The sequence below is a fragment of the Sander lucioperca genome, chromosome 3, assembly GCF_008315115.2.
Source record: "Sander lucioperca isolate FBNREF2018 chromosome 3, SLUC_FBN_1.2, whole genome shotgun sequence".
NCBI classification, from domain to species: domain Eukaryota; kingdom Metazoa; phylum Chordata; class Actinopteri; order Perciformes; family Percidae; genus Sander; species Sander lucioperca.
Genome location: NC_050175.1, coordinates 7061340 through 7081771, shown reverse-complemented (window position 1 = coordinate 7081771; position 20432 = coordinate 7061340). Strand labels below are relative to the sequence as shown.

At 41.8% G+C, this 20432-nt stretch overlaps 1 protein-coding gene and 1 long non-coding RNA gene across 5 annotated transcripts in view; both read left to right on the top strand.

The window, feature by feature from the left end:
• pacsin3 (protein kinase C and casein kinase substrate in neurons 3) overlaps window positions 1-20432 on the top strand; it is a 44507-nt gene that overhangs the window by 13687 nt on the left and 10388 nt on the right. For all 4 annotated transcript variants that reach the window (XM_031323520.2, XM_031323524.2, XM_031323519.2 and 1 more), the window contains 6 exons: window positions 6167-6267; window positions 7178-7334; window positions 7736-7971; window positions 10547-10702; window positions 13360-13535; window positions 16961-17081. In XM_031323520.2, coding sequence (XP_031179380.1) covers window positions 6214-6267; window positions 7178-7334; window positions 7736-7971; window positions 10547-10702; window positions 13360-13535; window positions 16961-17081 — 900 coding nt within the window. In that variant the 5' untranslated portion in view covers window positions 6167-6213. The remainder of the gene's footprint in view (window positions 1-6166; window positions 6268-7177; window positions 7335-7735; window positions 7972-10546; window positions 10703-13359; window positions 13536-16960; window positions 17082-20432) is intronic.
• Window positions 10709-12868, top strand: LOC116067190. Its single transcript, XR_004109137.2, has 2 exons — window positions 10709-11161; window positions 11842-12868. It is a non-coding gene; the product is annotated as an uncharacterized LOC116067190 (long non-coding RNA).

The following is a 20432-nucleotide window of genomic DNA, read 5'->3' as shown; positions in this document are numbered from 1 at the left end:
TACTTTCTGCTTTGCTCCCGTCAGAATTAATGCGCCCGCTAGAGGGCGGCGCCACTATAAACGTCAACATGAGTCATATTTGTTGCTTGAACAAACGACTTATGGGAGCGTTTTTCAAGGGAGGAGAGTCTCAGAGGACTTCATTTGATTTAGAAATCTCCCCACGTCTCTGTTGCGCACGGCGCATTTACATGGGACAAGTGAAGTCTGTTTATTAGATTATTTTTTGGGGCTTTTCCGCCTTTTAATGGATAGGACAGCTAGGTGAGAAAGGGGAGAGAGAGCGGGAAGACATGCAGGAAATCGTCACAGGTCGGATTCAAACCCTGTACCTCTGCGTCAAGGCATGTTTATGTGCGCCTGCTCTACCTACTGAGCCAACCCAGCCACAGTGAAGTGTGTTTTTTACTCAAATTTACTGACATCCCACGGTTTGATGTCAAGTCTTTATCAAAACTTTTATTTCTAATCGGCAACGCAGCCAGTACAAACCCAAATCACAGAGATATATATATACATACACAGTATATTTATCGGTATCGCAACATGCTTCAGAAACTGCACACTGTTCAGTTGACTCCAGTGGCTTCGCCTCTCATATCCAGAGATAATATCTTGGTAACAAACATATACCTAGATCAGTGTGCAGTCTTGTGGTCACTCTACTCCTCTCGATCACTAGTTTAGTTATCCAGAGCCAGCTGAGTCATGCCAGTCCAGTAAAGTGTGGCGGGTACACTTAAACTGAAACTATACACGTCACAGTTTATGGGACTGTCGTGACTCAAGACAAGTCATGTATCATGTAGTATGTGTTACTATTTGCGTGAAGCTCTGTGTGTACGTTGTTATAACTCAGTTTATCAGGCAGAAACAAGGCCAGAGCTGGCCTCTCTTTACACTTTACCCATTTCTGATCCTGAGTTTTATACCAGATAGAGAGGTGGGTCAGTACCGCGTTATTATGGAATCCACCCAACTTCTAGGCAAGACACGCCCTTCAATAGCATTCACACACTACTATTGGCCATGCTTAAGAAAGGTAACGTAACCGAATTTGTTCAGGTCCTATCCACCGACCAATCGGCTATCCTAATCTTAACCACTCAAGGTCAGTTCCTAACCACAACCAATCGAGCTGCTTCGTAGGGCGGGACTTGCCTAGAAGTTACGTAGGGTCCATAATAACGCATCAGTACCAGGATAGTTTATCTTGGCTTGTACACCTGCACGTCTTCTTTACAGTGAGTTTTTAGCCAAGGCAGATCCTGCTTTATGCTATGTGCTGTGTGTCTGTGAAAACCGATACAAATTAAAAAGTCAGGGCACTTCCAGTCCTTCCCAACCTTCCAACTGTATTGTAAACAAACATAAAAGCATTAACATAAAAGGGCTTTGTCTCTCTCTTGTTTTAGAAACTTAATTGATGAAAAACGATAATGCCGTTCTTAAATACAGCTGTAGTTTTTTTTAGAATGAGGCCCCAGCTCTTGTAACAGAGATCTGTTTGTGTTTGAATGTTGCGTACGGGAAATTCATGGCTGACTGGCTGTTTTCTATGAAGGTAACGTGTTGCATTAAGCTCTTTGTGGTGAACGGTAGCTCACTGTTGACATTTTAACAGTTGTATTTATTCTGACAGCAGGTATAGTAATAATACAAGTGGAAGCAGCCAAACCGCCTTGCTTTCCATTAGCCGCACCCTGATACTCAAACTCACGCACGCATGCACGCACGCACACACGCAAACAAACACACTTCTGTCCTGTAGGATATAGGGGCAGTAATTAGCAATCCATGGTGAAGTCATTTTTCTCATACTCACTCATGTTCCAGCATGCTGGTGGCAGATACCTCCGCTGCTAGCATACTTACCATTCACCTGTGACACACACAAACACACACACACACACACACACACACACACACACTCACTCGGCCGTCCTTCTGTTGCCTCCACCTGTGCTGGACAGTCTCTACAGTGTGGAGAGAAAATTATAACTCAGCTGTCTGAAGGGGATACGTTGCATCGTCTGGGAGTTGCGATGTTTGATTTTGTGTTGTTAAACGTCATAGCGTTTGGCTAATCTTGAATGCCACTTGTCTCCTTAGACACAACACACACACACATACACACACACACCTACAGATGCATATTAAACCTTTTATTAAAGGCTCAACCGGGTGTTAGCATGTCACACGAGTAAGTGCAAGTCCTTGGTCTGTCGTTGCAGTCTTATAGTCTGGGCTAACTGTAGATTTATGTATTTAGACTCCCTCCCACATTGTTCCCTGCAGAGCTCACCAAGGCTACTGTTGTACACAGCATCTAATTTAGCACCAGCCTGCTCCCAGTGCACATCTACATCCACTGCTGTTATTCTGGGAGTCAACTAGTCATTTACAGTGAGAGAGAAGGTTGTGAAGTACAGGGAGGAGGAAAAATAACCAGGAACGTCTCACAGTCTTGTCAAGTTGAGCCTGTTGTTGGAGAGCAACAACAACAGTTTATAACATAGGTATAGTCTTCTCTGTTTGACACTCTTCTACAGTAATAACATCATTAAATAAACCCTCTTGGTGTGTTTTTGATCTCTTAAATCACAGGTATATTCACAATGTAATCAATTTAGATTTGAGATTTTGACTTATAGATGCAAATAAACATTTGTTTTGTCTCTTTACTGGTCATAAAAGGAAATACTGTATACAGCCGTCGTAGACAAAAAATACTGGTGTAAACAAATATAATTTTGACTTTAAAAATGGAGGTTTTGTTCGGCAGTAGAGTTTAAATCCAGTTGATCTACAACATTGACGTTAATGTAAAGTTTTGGGGTCAAATACATAAAAATCTATCCCATACAACATTAATATACTGCAATTGTTTTTGCCTCTATGCCAACATAATATGAAAAAGTGTGTGGGGCTTTTATCGACTCCAACTTACAGGAGAACCAGACCTTTATTTTGAAAAAAGCTTATTAGAGACCTTTTATTTTAAAAATTTGAAAGTGTAAAAATATATTAATTTTATCATATTTTAGTGAGAGGTATCCCTGTTTTCCGAACTGCCCTCACTTATTGTATTAATTTAGAACTTTTAAACTCAACATTTCTTTAATCTGTTTCACATTAAAAGCCTCCCAGCATTTCAGGGGACAGAATGTCTGCAGGAATGTTTTGGTCATCGAGAAAGCACGGCTAAGTAGAGTAGAGAATCATTATCAACAGTCAATCAATGAGTTAAAAACAGTATTTGTGCTAAAAATACAAACTCACAGAGCAACACAGAGTGCCTTATCTTGCACCCAGCGCAGTCCGTCCAGCGCCCACGTCGTTTAAATAGCAAATGCACCTGCACCCATCTTTGCGCCCATGGGCGTGTTGGTCTTACAGGGAGGTGTGTTCAGGTGAATTCTTGATGTATTGCTATCTTGAGGCAGCGGGAAGTGATCGCGCCATTGACCAACAAAAACCTGGTCTAAAGTCAATAGCGCAGCATTTCATTGTTATTTTAACAGCGCATTAGTAAAATGCGCCTAGGCTCGTGCACAGCGCACACACGCTATGCTTGTTACACACAGGGAAGACAGCAGCACACAAACTTACAAAAGATTACAAATAAAAATACTAAGGTGCAAATTCACCATCATAATAACAATGTGCCAAGGTACAAACGCTCCTGGCTTTTAAAGGGAATGGGAGATGACACTCTGGTTTATTGCATGTTACGCCAAAAACACACCTATGAATTAATGAAGACACTAAGTACAACCCTTTTGAACCATGCGCCTGGCACACAGACCCTTGTTTCTGCCGTCAAACTAGCAAAAGTGGATTTGGACACGCCGTAAACGCACTTGCGCCATGCGCTTCACGCCGTGTGCTTAGATCGTTAAAATAGGGCCCAGAGTGTGTCAATGATTGATTGTGCTGACGGGGTTCATGCAGTGGAAGTGAACATTCATGCTTAAAAGAGCACTCCGCTGATTTATCATTGCGGACAGAGGATTGCTGCACACAGCAAGGACTTACTGTAGAGTAAGTGGCATGTTTTCCTCCACAGTTTTGTTGCGTCTGCCACAGGAAGTTGTCTGGCCTTGAGACAAGGTTTTGTCCAATGGGAGGACAGCATGGAGGAAGGCAATGTATAGAGAAGTCAGGTCACAGTGAACTGTTGACAGGGTTCATCGGCAGATTCACTGCAGAGCTGAAGAAGTCCTCTCAGGTCATGTTGGAGTGCAACTGAAAGTCAGTACCCAGAATGGAGAAATTTATATTAAATTGATATGTTTTAGTTTAATGACCATGGCCTCTTTCTGTGCAGTTGGTTATCGCTCTGTAGAATTTCTTTACTTATAGGTAATCGGTAACATTTTACTTTAATTCCCCCCACCCCCTCCCCCTATGTAACATTTATAAGCATTATATAAATATCTAATAATCTAAACGCACTATGATGCCGTTGTTTGGGGGCCAAAAGTTAGAAATACTAAACATAATTTTGTCCAACATAAATATTTGTATTTATTTATCATCTTGACCACTTAGATTTATTTTGGGACCCACCGAGGGGTCCAGACTCCAGGGTTGGGAACCCCTCCTTTATTTAAAAACCTATCATTAATATTATTAATGTGTTAATAATGATTTCTTGTTGCAGCTGGACTTTAAAGGTTACATGTGGAGTTTTTTTTAACCTCTCGTAGCACTCTGGAGCTGATTTTCTTCTTTTTTTAAAAAAAATTTTTTTTAAGATAATTTTTTGGGCATTTTAGGCATTTATTAGACAGGACATGTGACATGCAGCAAAGGGCCGCAGGTTGGAGTTGAACCCGGGCCCGCTGCGCTGACGAGTAGGGTGGTGGTGGTGCCGTGGATATGACACATGCCTTTGGTGTGGGAGATCTGGGTTCGATTCCCACTGCGATACATCAACCAATGTGTCCCTGAGCAAGACACTTAACCCCCAGTTGCTCCAGAGGCGTGCAACCTCTGACATATATAGCAATTGTAAGTCGCTTTGGATAAAAGCGTCAGCTAAATGACATGTAATGTAATGTAAACCTCTATATATGGGCACCTGCTCTACCAACAGCTATCTGGGCGCCCATGGAGCTGATTTTCAATGAAGGGATCCCCATTTTGTTTATTTCGTCCAACATGCATGCACGTGCACACCTGGGTGACGCGATACACACTCCAATGCCAATGGTTTCACACTATTATACGCCAAGATATGCTGCAATGCGCCAACAAAGGCAAGAAGTAGAAGACGGTTAGCTAGTAAACATGAATGTAAACTATACTGGATTTGGGGTACTTAAAAAAACAGCAATGCAAATGTATGAAGAAGGAAATACCTCTTTTAAGGTACAGTACAGGCGGATATCTTGTTTCTCCTTTTGGCTATTTGAGTCTTAGTTTTGTTGAGCATGACGAGGCAGAGACATAACACAGTTAAATATGATTTGTATTTGAGTTATTATCAGAGATGAGTCTGTACAAATGTTTGTGCGTCTTCTCTCTGATGAATGAGATCCATTGTGGACGAACGGGAATGGCTGACACAGATTCCTGCCTCAGTAACGGAGCGGATGTGTGTGTGTGTGCATCAGTGTTTGTCTGACACACGCAGTCCGGTTGTGTGTAGAAGAGAAACATTGGGCAGCAGTGTGGAGAAAACAGCCCTGTTAGGCAGCAACGATGAAGACTCTGATACCCGAAACAGAGGTCACGTATTCTTTTACAGTTGTCTTTTATGGAAATCATAAAAGCCCCCTGACCCCTCGACATACAATGCATTATTTATATTTTATTTTGCGTTTATTGATTCTATTGTTTCACTCTTCTTAGTTATGTTCACATTTTTGGTGCCCTTTGAGCTACACTTAACTGGGTAAAAGGTGCTGTGAAACAAATGTGATTGGTAGATGTCGGTTTTCTTGATTTTTGTGTCCTCTCTGTGTTGAGATAAGTCTGATTTGATAAATACAAAATTGTACGATTGTCAATCAGTAATTAGGCTGATTACGGTACCAAGCTTGTGAAACCTGATACCAGCTCTCTCTCTCTCTCTCTCTCTCTCTCTCTCTCTCTCTCTCTCTCTCTCTCTCTCTCTCTCTCTCTCTCTCTCTCTCTCTCTCTCTCTCTGTCTGTGCAGTCTTTTCTGTAGCCGCCACCATTCTGTGCTGTAAGGCCGACCCCAATATGTCTTCCAATGGAGACCTCAGCGACCTGGGGAGCTCTGACAGCTTCTGGGAGGTACAGTGGGAACACACACACACACACACACACACTTCACACATGCAGACTTATTACTAATGTTAGGAGAAAACTCTAATGGGAAGGATGAATTATTACATTATGCACTACCAGTCCGGTAGTGCTTGCTCACACATTATTGGATGCATGTATATAGCAGTTTTATCCAAAGCGCTTTAAATTTTGCCTTTCGTTCAAACACCCAGTGATCTACCATGGTGCTAAGCTGCTAACATTCTGGTAGCAATTAGGAGTTTAGTATCTTACCCAAGGACGCTTCGACGTGTGGTCAGGAGGAGCTGGGGAAAATTAACCACCAGCCCTGTGATTACAGGACAACCCAGTTCTATTTACTGAGCCACAGAATTACAAAATCAGTTACTTAGTTAACAAACAGCAGACGTTACGATCTTTGTATGTGAATTATTACACCAGCTCAGATACAGTATTAGTCAATAATACCCTCACTATAATTTGTACTGGTCCGGAAACGATACTAGTATACCACCATGTGTTGCGTACTTGTTGAGGCTATTGGAGCAGCTGAGAGCAGCAGCCGGAGGTGGTGTTTAGATAGAGACACAGCCACATAATGAGTCCCTGCTGACTGACTGCCAGCTTCACAGCCCTCCATCTGGAAAAACTACATACCTTCCACTCACTCTCTGTTCTGTCTGTCCTCTTTCACTATTAGCAGTTTGTATGTATTTTAGTTTGTGTATATCATCGCTAGTCTACTAAACATCCTGCCATGTTAACATTTTGCGACACTTAAATATTAGCATGTTGGTAACAAGTATTGACTGAAATAACAGTAGAGAAGCATTTCAATGCCCAAGTCCAGTCTTATTTCTGTTTCCTCACTTATTTTGTGCGTGTGTGTACTGTATCTGTTTGTGTCCCTCTGCAGCCGGGAAACTACAAAAGGACGGTGAAGCGGATAGACGATGGCCACCGGCTGTGTAATGAAATAGTCAGTTGCTTCCAGGAGAGGGCAAAGATAGAGAAGAGTTACTCTCTGCAGCTGAGCGACTGGGCCAAGAGGTGGAGGGGTGTCGTGGAGAAAGGTGAGTCAAAAAACCCAGATCATATGGGCTGCAGGCTGCAGCAGACAACAAAAAAGGAAAAAAGCATTGCTAGGGATACCCAACTATGTCATGGCAGGTGTAATGCTCAGGACCCAAGAAAGCACAGTGTCGAGTGTGAAGTTACTTGGATGAGCCGATTCTTGAGAAAGCTGCAAAGCGGTTGGTCCGTCCTGAACAAGCACATTTTGAACAGGCACTGCAATAGTTGTAGAAAAAACATTTCAGTGAGCTAATTCACGTTCTTGACCTAGGCCCAAGAATTGACAGTTATGTACACAAACAAGCCAACCAACAAGGGCGATTGGTCGCTGGCTTTTTTTCTGTTTAAAGCTAAATGGGATGGTAAGAGTGTGTCTCCTCTCCCCACTCGCGTCCCTCAGGTCCTCAGTATGGTACGCTGGAGAAAGCGTGGCACGCCTTCATGCAGGCGGCTGATCGACTCAGTGAGCTGCATCTGGAGATGCGGGAACGGTTGGCGGGCGAGGACAGCGAGAAGGTGCGCAACTGGCAGAAGGATGCCTTCCACAAGCAGATGATCGGAGGCTTCAGGGAGACCAAGGATGCGGATGACGGCTTCCGCAAAGCACAGAAACCCTGGGTCCGCAAACTGAAAGAGGTGAGGGCTGTCTGAGTGGTTTGTTTGTAACACTAGACGCCTGTGTTGTATATGATCAGGCCATCTTGTGATTAATATTCCCCGGTAGTAACTGTGTTTACGTTCTTTCATTTACTTTATGATACAGAGCGACTGTGAGCTACACACAGAGGTTTATAGCAACTTATAACATTATTTTGCTCTATCTCGTTCCCGAATAGGAGACTACCACCTTGCAACTGATGTGTTTACATTCATTCATTCATTCATTCATTCATTCATTCATACATACATTCGTACATACAGAGCGGTGAATGCGGTGGGCAGAAGGTCTGCAGTGTAATTGCTTTGTTCGATGCTCGTTACTGTAAAGAAGACTTCTGACAGTATTTCTTTAACTTCTTTAATGTCGTCTTCACTCTCAACAAACTATCAGCATCAGAAACATGTAGAGGAAAACACAAGCAGCCAATCACAGTTCTTTCCATGCTTACGTGGTATCTCTACTGTCGGCGTATTCCTGACCTGTCCAGTTACATTTTACATTACCTTGGTGCACAAACTTGGAGCATTTCGAAAGGTCTTTATTTTTACCTCTTCAGAACTGTTCAGATTGTTTGTTTAAAACAGGACGTAAAGATTATTAAATTGTTGCAAGATCAAAAGCTGAACATTTGTTGATGACATTTCTAGGAGGAGATCGCAAGACCACTTACTCATTTAACTTCCAACTTACAGTGGCATTTTACCATATATATTTAATAATCTAATATGTTTATATTATGTCTGTACAAATAACATTGAACATAATTGTTGTACCTGACTTGTTCACTATCATCATTTTTCTATCTTTTTTTGTGCCCTGCAAAGTATGAGATAGCTTTGTGATTGGGAAGAGCTGCTACTTTGAGAGGAGCCACTTTGTTCAAGGTTCAAGTCTCTTTATTATCATGTGCTCAACAATAACAGAAGTTGTTGGCAATGAAAATCTTTGGCCTCACGCACCTCCACCAATGCTTGTTTAATAACTAAAAAGAAAATCACACAAGTAAAAGCAAAACCTGTATCTAAGACAAAAAGAAATAGGGCAAGTTAAGATATAGGGCCCTATTTTAACGATCTGAAACGCAAGTATCAAACGCCAAACGCAAGTGGCTTTGTGGGCGGATCTCGGGTGCTGTTGCTATTATACCGGCGGGATAAATGACTCTTGCGCCCGACGCAAATCTAAAATAGGTTGGTCTGAAGTAGCTACATTACTCATAGGTGTGGTTTGGCCGTAACATGCAATAAACCAATCAGAGCGTTATCTCACATTCCCTTTAAAAGCCAGGGGCGCTTGTTCCATGGCGGATTTGCTAGGCGCACGCTCTTAATACATCCATGGGTTCACGCCAGGAGCGGTTCACAGCCGAGGAGACCGACGTTTGCTATTGATTATTCTTTTTGACAAAATGTAAATAAAGAAATGTCACAAAAACATACTTACCGATGTTTTGGGCTCACTCTCACTGAATCACGAGGTTAGGAATGCATGGTGATATTTTTGCAATGTAGTCTAACATTAGACCGAGATTACCTCACTATAGACGATGCAGCTCTTCTGTCTCTCCTCTCCAGTGCTGCTGCTGGGGCATTTGGGTTAAGTGGCATCGGCACATGCAGTCCAACATCACATCTCCTTAAGTCCTCTAATATTTCCTCATTTATGTCATCAACACATCCATGATTCATGGAAATGTTGTGTAAAACAAGGTCATATTTTTCCTTGTATTTATGTATGGTTTGCAAAAATGGGAACTGCTGGGTCCGTGAGATGAGAGAAGCAAAGTGTATGCGCGGTGTGCACACTCTACATTATGGCCAAGCATGTAACCTTAAAATAGCATCTGAATAACGCTCCACTGACTTTAGACCAGGTTTTTCCTGGTCTGTGGCGGAATTGTTTTCTGAAACTGCAAAATAGCACTAGGGAACGTTTGCGCCAGAACACGCCTCCTCTTTTTGCTGAACCGCCCCCGGGAGCGTGAGTTCATTCTATAATTTACCGACGTCCGTCTGTGGAGGGAAAAGTCTGCTGTGCGTCTGTGGGTGCAAAATAGGAATGATCCATGCGTCGGTGTACAAAGTCAATTGCGCTGGGTGCAAGATAGGGCCTATAGTGTTAACATCTAAACAAAAAATATAAATGAAGTAATACAAGTTGTAGACAGCATTGCCAAATGAATAAAACTGAATGTGAAAAGAAAAGTAAAAAGGTACGTACACGTATGTGTATATGCATAATTAGGAGAGAATTAAAAAACAATATATTATGTACATACATATATATATACATACATATGTATAAAACCTAAAAGTTAATTATATTTGACATTATGAGTGTTGGTGAGTGAGTCATGTTTGTAATATTAGACTATTCAAATGTGTCAATGAGGAAACAAGACTGCATTTTAAGAAACATAAGGTGTGGTGAATGTAATCAGAGCTATTGATTGCAACAGCAAATCATCTGTGTGTTTGTGTGTGTGTGTGTGTGTGTGTGTGTGTCTGTCTGTCTGTCTGTCTGTCTGTGTGTGTGTGTGTGTGTGTTAAGGTGGAGGTCTGTAAGAAGAGCTACCATCAGGCCAGGAAGGAGGAGTGGACGGCGTTTACCAGGGAAACGCACGCCAAGGCTGACCCGACCAAGTCGCAGGAGGAAGTCCGCAAATACACGACCCGGGCGGAGCGCTGCACCGAGGAGGCTGAGAAAGTACAAAACACATACAGTACATGCATACAGTCCCATGTGTAGTTCCACTTGTAGCTGTCTAGGTGTGTCAGTGATGCCAAAAAAAACATACCTGTGTGTGTTTTTGAGTTATGAAACGTGACCGGGCTTGTCTCCACTGTTCTCTGCTCTGCAAAAAAAAAAAAACAACAGCAGAGAAAAAGCTCCAGGTCCCAAAAAGGGAAATTGTCAATTGAAAACAGGGAAATCCTGAGACAAATTGAAGGTCAGTGAGTAGACAAAGAGCTGCGTCAGGCAACCAAAAGACATGAACTCCAATATCATGACTCATTTGTACAGTCTGGGAAAACAAAACCTGAAAAAGCCCCTAGACTTCACTGTCAGGACACACAACCAGACTGTATGTATCAGCAGCCCCTTAGTGTTGTTCAGGTAATCACAAAGCATTTCAGTTGATAGGTAATTTGTTCATTTGTTAAAGTGCCCATATTATGAAAAAAATCACTTTTTCTGGGATTAGGGGTATTATTTTGTGTCTCTGGTGCTTCCACACGCATACAAACTTTGAAAAAAAAAACATCCATGCTGTTTTGAGTGAGATACGGGTTTCTGAATGTGTCCTGCCTTCAGTCTCCGGGTGAGCTGGTCAAAATCTGCACGGCTTTCTACGTCACTAGCCGAGACGAGGGGGCTAGGGGGCTAACTGTTAGCATGCTAGCGCTAGCATGCTAGCTCGTTCTCAATGGCAAAACACTGCTACAACACACATGAATTCACCCTAATCTACAAAATAAATTGTATAGAACTACTTACATGTCCCTGTTCTGCAGGTATTCCACGCAAAGTTGGAAGTGCGTCCTCGTTTAGAAGAAGTCTCCCAGCTAATCCTGCCTTGTACAGGCCAAAATTGGAGAAATAGCTAGCTAGCTCATGTAATCCTTACCTAGCTACTGTGCATGTGCGACTGACAGAAGTTGAGAGGTCTCACTCTGTAGCTAAAACGGAGAGCTCAACACACAGGGTGAAAAGAGGAGCTGCAGCAATGTGCAGTACAACAAAAATATGGTGTTTTTTGAAAATTAAACCATGTAAACCTATTCTGATACAATCTCAAATTACAATTATGAACCTGAAAATGAGCATAATATGGCCACTTTAAGTTACTGCTGATTGAAATCAGTCACTTCTTGATACTATTCCTCCACATTAAAAGTTTTCCATGAGTTATTCACATGGAGGCTTTTATGGTGGAGCAGCAACAGGAGATGTGTTGCATTTGTCACTGGGTCAGCAGCACAGACTATTGTTGGCTATAACTTTGTGTAAACAATACGATTTTTTTTAATTCATTGTATAAGTTTTGAATATGAAAGGGAGGAATAGTAGAAGAAGAAGCAGCCACACTGAGCATGTTGTGTGAAAAGCTGCAGACGACAGGCTCTTACTGCAGTTAGTGCGGACCACAACACCTTCAACACGTCATCAAGGTAAACAACGCTTAGCATGCCATCCTGTTGGACGGAAAACTGCACACGCTGTTTGATGATTGCGTTTGCTCGCAGTGTGGTACAAGTGTCCCAGTCCTGAAAAGGAATATAATGTTTCTTAGGTACCTAGCATCAAGCATTCTTTTTGAAACTTACAGGAGTTGAGAGGATTGACACATGAAAAACATTTCCGGATCCAGAATTGGGTTGGCTTGTCTGTTCACTGTAAAAAAAAAAAAAAAAGAAAAGTTCTAAATTTCAGCTGCAGCTAATCTGAGGCTAGACAGCCAAATCAAGTGGGTATCTATCAAAATTATGTTCTTTTAAGTACCAAATTTCCTCTCGTTCTTGTTGCAGCTCTATAAGGAAAACAACAAGGAATTTGAAACAAAAAAAAGCTGCAACTTTGGAAGAAAGCCAACTTCATTTGTCTGACTCAAACTGCTCAAGTTTTCTCATTTTAGCTACAGCTGAACTTTAGGATGAATTTCTACACCGAACAAAGACTGTTGATTTTGTCCCCCCATCACTTACTTTGAAATCACCCAAGTAAGGAACTCTTCATGGTCAGTTACAACATGATTACAGCGACCAAAACTGATTTGTATGGACAGTATTGTTTTTACGACAATTATGCATCTAAATACTCTACATTAAACATTCTTTTTTAAATTTACAGGAGTTGAGAGGAGTAAAAAAACATTTGACTCACTGAGAAGGAGATTGGTCTGGAATTGGGTTGGGTTAATTATTTTTTATTTTGAATACTTTTGTATTAAAGGAAAGGTACATGTTGTTCTTTAACATTATTGTGGTTTGGAGAAGGCGTCAGCCCACGGTTTATCGGTGTTTTAAGCCCCCAACGTCTCTTTCCAGGCAGCGCTGCCTGGAAGGCACTAGGATTAGGCAATGGTTATGGTTAGGGTTATGGTTAGAGTTAGGTGCCTTGAAGTCAACGGTCGCAGCGCTGCCTGGAAGGAGACGTTGGGGGCTTAAAACACCATCGAGCCCATGTGGACAAGCAGGAGCACATTTGCAAAAAATGCAGTTTTGTTTAAAACACCTCACAGCTCACAGCTGAAGACCATTCCATACAGTAGATACAGCCATAGCTTCTCACCAGCAGTAGACTTGAACTAAGTGTGTACGCCGCCCTCGTAGCTCAGTGTGTGCTCTGTGTGTGTGTTGCAGGGGAAGGAGCGCTACACGAAGGCCCTGGAGGAGCTGAACCGCTGTAACCCTCGCTACATGGAGGACATGGAGCAGGTGTTTGACCTCACCCAGGAGGCCGAGCGCAAGAGGCTGCGCTTCTTTAAAGACGTCCTGCAGGACATCCACACACACCTCGACCTGTCCGTCAAAGAAGGGTAGGACACACACACACACACACACACACACACACAGAGTGATTAGGTGATGGTGAAGGCATGCAGAATGTCGAGGTTTGAATGTGTGTGTGACCATGTGTCTATGTACACAGGGCTTAATAGAAAACTCATGGAGTTGTCCATTAACTATTGACCTCTCATTCTATTTGAACAAGCCACCGTTACCACAGTAACCACGATTGGTAAAGTCCGACCAGATCTTTGTTCAAATATTGAACAAAAACTTCATCTTTAATTAACTCTTTGAATAGGAAGTGATGTGATTTGATAGGAATGTACTTGGAAAAAGTCCACCCAGTGACTTGTCTTTTGTTTCTTACAGGTTTACATTACAGTAAAATGTCTAAAATCAAAGTCAACAGTAAAGTTGAAGTATAGAAGAGACCACCTGTCCTCCTACAGTGACCTCGGTCTAAACCCAAACTCCAGACTCACAGACTGAGCTCTGTCATTACCTGAAGTGAATTACGAGGGCACTTATGAGCGGTGGTTCCCAACCTTTTTAGCTTGTGATGCCAGTGTCCGGAGGCCTTATGTTTTTGAGTTGTCCGTCTGTCCCAAAACAAGAAAAAGTCGAAAGTATTTGACAGTTTTGTAAATGAGTACATGTACCATACTATAAATTAAGAAAATTCCTCAACTGTAAAGCATACAGTTAGTGGAATATTGAGTTTGAAGATTTTGACTCTGGAGTAGTTTGACAAAGAACTGTTGGAGCCGTCACAATTTACAAAATACATCCACTTTGGAAGTTCGTGAGATGTGGCTGAAAGCTCCACATAAAAAGCTAGTGAGTGGACCTTAATAAGGTGTTTAAAAAAAAAAAAACCGATTACATAGACAAACTATTCATATAACTTCCAGACCTGTGCAAAAACTGTCCCACTACATATCATGGGTTTGGAAAGCATTAGCTCCTTGATGTGTTTTGGAAGGTTTATATGTATTCATGTAAAAGTATTTCCGGCCTCCGGTCTGTTTTCTGTTGAATACAGTCAACAGGCTTTAAGAGTCATTTACCTGCAGCTCCTGGGAAGGTTGGATGTAGATGAATAGATGCAAGTTTTTCCTTCATATCACCTCTGAGTGTAAACAAGCCAGCAAGGAGCTGATACGTCTGACTAGAAAATATGCACATACAATAGTCTTATCTGGAATTCCACCTTTTAAATAGAGGCTTGAGGATTTTAAAGGCCCAGCCCCCGGAATACACAGTATAATCAGTAACACTAACATACAGTGTAATTGTGTGTACAGTACAGTGTATTCCTGGCTTACTGCAGTTTTTGCTTTGTTTGCATTCTACGTGCCACATTTTGGCCAAATCAGTACGTACTGCTAATATAGTAGGTGGTCTTGAATACAGCCATTGTTTTGGTTTTACAGCAACCTAATTGTTTTGATTCACTCTCTGTGGTCTCATCAAACTTGTTTCCAGCAGCAGCATGCAGCTGTTTTTAGCAAAAACGTTCTGATAAAGCCACTGAACATTACCTGCTCAGCAGCAAACAGCAGACAGACACAGTTAGAGACAAGCTGGTGAACATAGTAAAGTTTTAGCAGCTTTTAGCAGCTAAAGAGACCTCAGGCGTTGGAGGAGACCAAAACTGCTAAGCTAAAGCTAAAAGTAGAGTGAACATTGAACTCACATTCATCAGATGGCCAGAAACAAATGAATGTCTATAATATGACGGAAAAATAGTGACTAAAAAGTGCCCAACAATTTATGTAAGGTCTGAGATGAAGTCATCAAATGTCTTGTTTTGTCAAACCAACAATCCAAACTCAATTGCATTCAGTTTACTAACCTATAAGACATGGAAAATCGGCTTTAAATTAGCTGGGGAACATACTGTAGTGGAGCATTTGATAGCTAAAGAGACAGCTATGTCCCTTAGAAGTTAATGGAGACCATTGAGAATATTGGACTTCATCACATTCCTCAAGTGAACACAAACATGACTTCACAATAATGCTAATGTTGCTCTATGTCAGTCTAATGTGTAAATGAAACACGTTCAATACAACCATACACCTCTTCAAAAGAGGATAATATGTCAGTGTTGTGTACAGCTTGTTCTGCTGCCACAAAGTGACCAAAAAATCAATGAATGCAGCTTTTAACTTAATAACACAGCAGTCATGATGATGAGCTAAGCAAAGGCTGAACTGTTCTCTACTAGTGGCTCTGTCAGTAATTTTTAGATACCATCTGTGGTTTTTGGCCACTTAGGGGCAGAGGAAATGGTAAACGCAACACTGACATTTTGTCACCTTGATAAACTTGTTAGCAAACAGTTTTCCTATTTACACTGTCAACAGTGCACCTGACGGGCGCCCGGATAGCTCAGTTGGTAGAGCGGGCGCCCATATATAGAGGTTTACTTCTCGTCACAGCGGGCCCAGGTTTGACTCTGACCTGCGGCCCTTTGCTGCATGTCATTCCCCCTCTCTCTCACCTTTCATGTCTTCAGCTGTACTGTAAAATTAAAGGCCGAAAATGCCCCAAAAAATAATCTTTTATCTTTTTTTGGTCTCTACCAACTTCTGAGAGAAATATCTGTCACTTAAGCTGCTTTATACTACACTACCGTATGTTCACAAGCTCGTCTATGTGTCTGCTATTTGCTAGTCTATATCCTTTGCGTTCCACTTCTGGTATTGCTCTGGTGCTGCAGAAAATTCCACCAGATGCATGTATTTTCCGTTTCCTTCCGCTTTCTTTGTGTTGGAATTTTAAATTCAATGGATTTATGAGGACTACTGTTGGCTGCTCCTCAGATCTCTGCAGGGTAAATTGAGACAGCTAGCTAGACTATCTGTCCAATGTGAGTTTTTTTTCTCGCACGACTGTTTTGCAGCGGCTCTGTGCGGAGTTTAACACCCACCCGCCCATGACAATTCTGATTGGTTTATAGAAATGCCATTAAACCAGGGCACGTTTTCCTCCTTCAGCGCACTTTGGAGGAGGGTCTGGCAAAGTGAGACTAGCTATTTGTTGATGCAGGTATTGTGTATAGTGTGTGTTTGGAGCGTTTTTGAAGCTATGAGAGCGATGAGGGTGAACCAGAACAGTAAAGTTGCAACCAGTCAGATAAACAAAACCTGAAACTATGAATCTCCGTAAAGCTGAGGGAGGCTGCAGATTCAGGTGATTATTCTTTGTATCTTCATCACGGTGAGCGAACCCTTTCGCATTGTTGCAGTGTCTGATAATTCATCAGAGGAGCTGCATGTTAACGGGCGAAATTAAAATATAACACATTGAATTTATAAAGCCCAGTTCAATCGAGACGATAGCTTTAAAGTATGAAAGAGAATTTAAAATCTCTACTGACAGAACTAAAGGAGGAGGAGGAGGGGTTACAGTAGATGTGATGATTGACAGTCACTTTGCCCAATAGGTTCAAAGGCCTGCACCGGGACCTGGGTCAGACCATCCAAGCAGCCAATGACACCGAAGATCTCAGATGGTGGAGGAACACCCACGGACCGGGCATGAGCATGAACTGGCCACAGTTTGAGGTGTGGAGACACACACACACACACACACACACACACACACACACACACACACACACACACACACACACACACTCACACTCACACTCACACTCACACTCACACTCACACACACACACTCTCGCTTTAATTCACTCTTGGGATTATTTATACAACTTCATTCACTGATTTTGTCTGTCTTCAAACATCTTATTGAAAACAAGAGTACTGCACAGTACTAACTATCGTTGTTCTGTGTGTGCATGTGTGTCAGAGAGACAGACTGAATATTAAACAGGCTACCAGTGAAAGCCTTGTTGTGTGACTGAGACCTCTGAGTGGGGTCAGGAATGTCTGAACACACACGCACGCAGATATATTTTATGTAGATGTTTGTGGAAATCTACAGATTTTACTACAGCTCTGCAGACCTGCAGGCCACCGAGGACAAACAAATATTTACAGATAAGACAAAACAGAAGTACAAATGATTGTTTCTTCACAGACTTTAAAGGAACAGTATTACATTGATTGAGATATACGCTGGTTTGGTTTAAACCACTCTCATATCTCATATCTGTACGTTAGGTTAAATATGAAGCCGCAGTCGCTTAAATTACCATTAAGACTGGAAACATGGGGGAAACCGCGTGCCTGGCTCTGTCTGCAGGTCACAAAATCAGCCTTCCAACTCCTGCAAAGCTCAATAATTAACATGTTATATCTCATTTGTTTAACCTGTACATAAACTAAAGCGTAAAAACATCTTATTCTTTTATGTACATCTCGACAGAGCCAGGCTACGTTATGCTAAGCTAAGAAAACAATATCAAATATACCTTTTGCACAGTTTTAAGCGAAATAAATCAGTTTGTAGTAACTTTTGCTTTCAAGAAGCCCTTTTAATCCCAAAGTTATAAATGTAAGAAAGGATCAGTTTTTTAATTTCCTGAGAGGTTTTGTGACTTCCGCCTGAGGATGAAATAACACATTGTAATCAGTTACACACGGGTTTTTAACACACCCTCTTCACTCTTTGTTGCTGATTCACAATGACGGAATCATTGTATTGTCCTATTTTCTATCTGCAGACCCAATTGTCAAGTCATAATAGAGATACAATCATCAGGATTCCTGCCCTCCACTTTATCTTTGGCTGCACCACACTGTGTGTGTGTGTGTGTGTGTGTGTGTGTGTGTGTGTGTGTGTGTGTGTGTGTGTGTGTGTGTGTGTGTGTGTGTGTGTGTGTGTGTGTGTGTGTGTGTGTGTGTGTGTGTGTGTGTGTGTGTGTGTGTTGTCCACACCTGGATCCTTGAATTTCGAATCATACAAAAGAGTTGACATATAACACTCAAAAATGCAGCAACTGGACCCCAGAAAGTCTGTTTGAAGGTTTCAGATGTTTTCAAATCCATTTGGTCTGTTCTCCGCATTTGATGTGTGTGAGTAAAGATTATTTTGGCCATGTTCAAACAAAGCCTGTCAAGTGGTCGCACGATGCTGAACAAAATTCAGTCAGTTCAGAGCTGCAGTGTTGTTCATTTATGGTTACAAAGAAGCAAATGTTGACACATGAAAACCCAAACTCCCTCGTGTTTTAAAAGCTATGCAGAACAAAAGTTTTATTCCTATAGCTATAGCAAATTTCACACACGGGCAATTCAATAAGCTTTACATAAAGTAAAGCACAAAGGAACATCCACATATACAATATGACTGAAAGAAAATACAAAGTACATAAAAATAGTGTACAAACTAGAGATGTACTTCCAGAACTGAAAGTGTAGTAGGAATAGAGTGCAAGTTTTGGAGCTCAATGAAAAGACAAATGTTTTTAACTTTTTTTCATTTTAATTGCTACATTTGGCTTGCATGTAAGTTTTCCTTTGTGCTATATGCATGCGGCATAACAGCCAAATGCTGCTTTACCATGTTTAGTTTAGACTCTGGGCTGTTGTCATGAACCAGCTCAAATGTATGGCAAAATAATGAACACCACACATAATTAAGGATTCAATTAACAGCAATATATTCAACCCATATTAAACCATACTTGAAAAATGATCAAACGTGTATTTCAGTTTAATCAGTGGTGTAGTGAGTCCATGGGTGTAGGCGATTCTGTGGAAAGCAAAGCTAATAGAACTCAAAGGACAAACAAACCAAAAATAAACCCTGCTGGCTGTGAGGACAGAGAGAGAGAGAACTGCATATCCAGCCCTCTTCAGTAGGAATCAGGAGGAGTGGATTCCAGTGTGGCTCATCCTCCTGCCACACCTCTGCCAACGGCTGACAGGGAAAATACCAGGCCCCCACGAACAGCGCTCAGCCTTTCCACTGATTTTGTCCAGTGGCCACTGGCGGTAATGCAACGAGGATTTTCCCCACAGGCCACCATTGTAAAAGAGACATAAAACTGCTGCTAGGACACCTCAAACTGCAAACAGGGACGGTTATGACTCTTTCTATTCTGAATTTTTAATCCATTTGAAAAGTGGGCCGCATATCACGGAAGTAACCCCCGGAAACTTAGCTTTTTTGTTGATGAATAGGAATAGAAATGAACGAGGCTTCGCCATGAATGTTGTATCCAGGTCTTATAATACATCCATGGAAAATACCAAAGAGCCACCCACAGAGTGGGTCATCATAGCTGCACTTGCTGACCTGAGTCCTTGGCTCTAAGAGCTCTACTTGGTTTGTATTCTTTTAGCATATCACAGATATTATCTGGGCCCAAACCACTCAGTGATTTATAGATGAGTACCAGCACTTTAATATATTTTATTTAACCAGAAGAAACTTGTATTATTAGTCACACACAATCGTACAGTACAATGTAGTGAAATTCTAAGCCATCCCATCCTAAGCATTAAGAGCAGCGGACAGCCACATAGCATCCGGGGAGAAACTTGGGGTTCAATGTCTTGTCGAACCGCCAGTCTTGTGGTTGAGGGCCGACCCTCTCTACCTCTGAGTCACAGCCACCTAACTGTGAGCCAGTGCAAAGACCTCAGAATTGGAGTAATATGCTTGGTTTGTCCTGGTTAAAATTCTAGCAACAGAATTCTAAACGAGCTGCAGCTGCCTAATGGTTTCTTTGAGGAGACCAGTTAAAAGGACCTTTAAAGTAGTCCACCCTACTGGAAATATAGGCATGGATGAGCTTCTCTTGGTCATGTTTGGACACCAAACCCTTACTTCTTGCTAAAACCCTTGATGCTGGCTATATTTTAAGATGATAGAAGGCTGTTTTAGTAATTGCTTTGATAAGGCTGGTGAAAGTGAGATCTGAGTCTATTAGAATGCCAAGATTTTGGACTTGGTCTTTGGTTTTTAGAGTGTCATGTGCTTTTTTACTTGAGTAACATTAG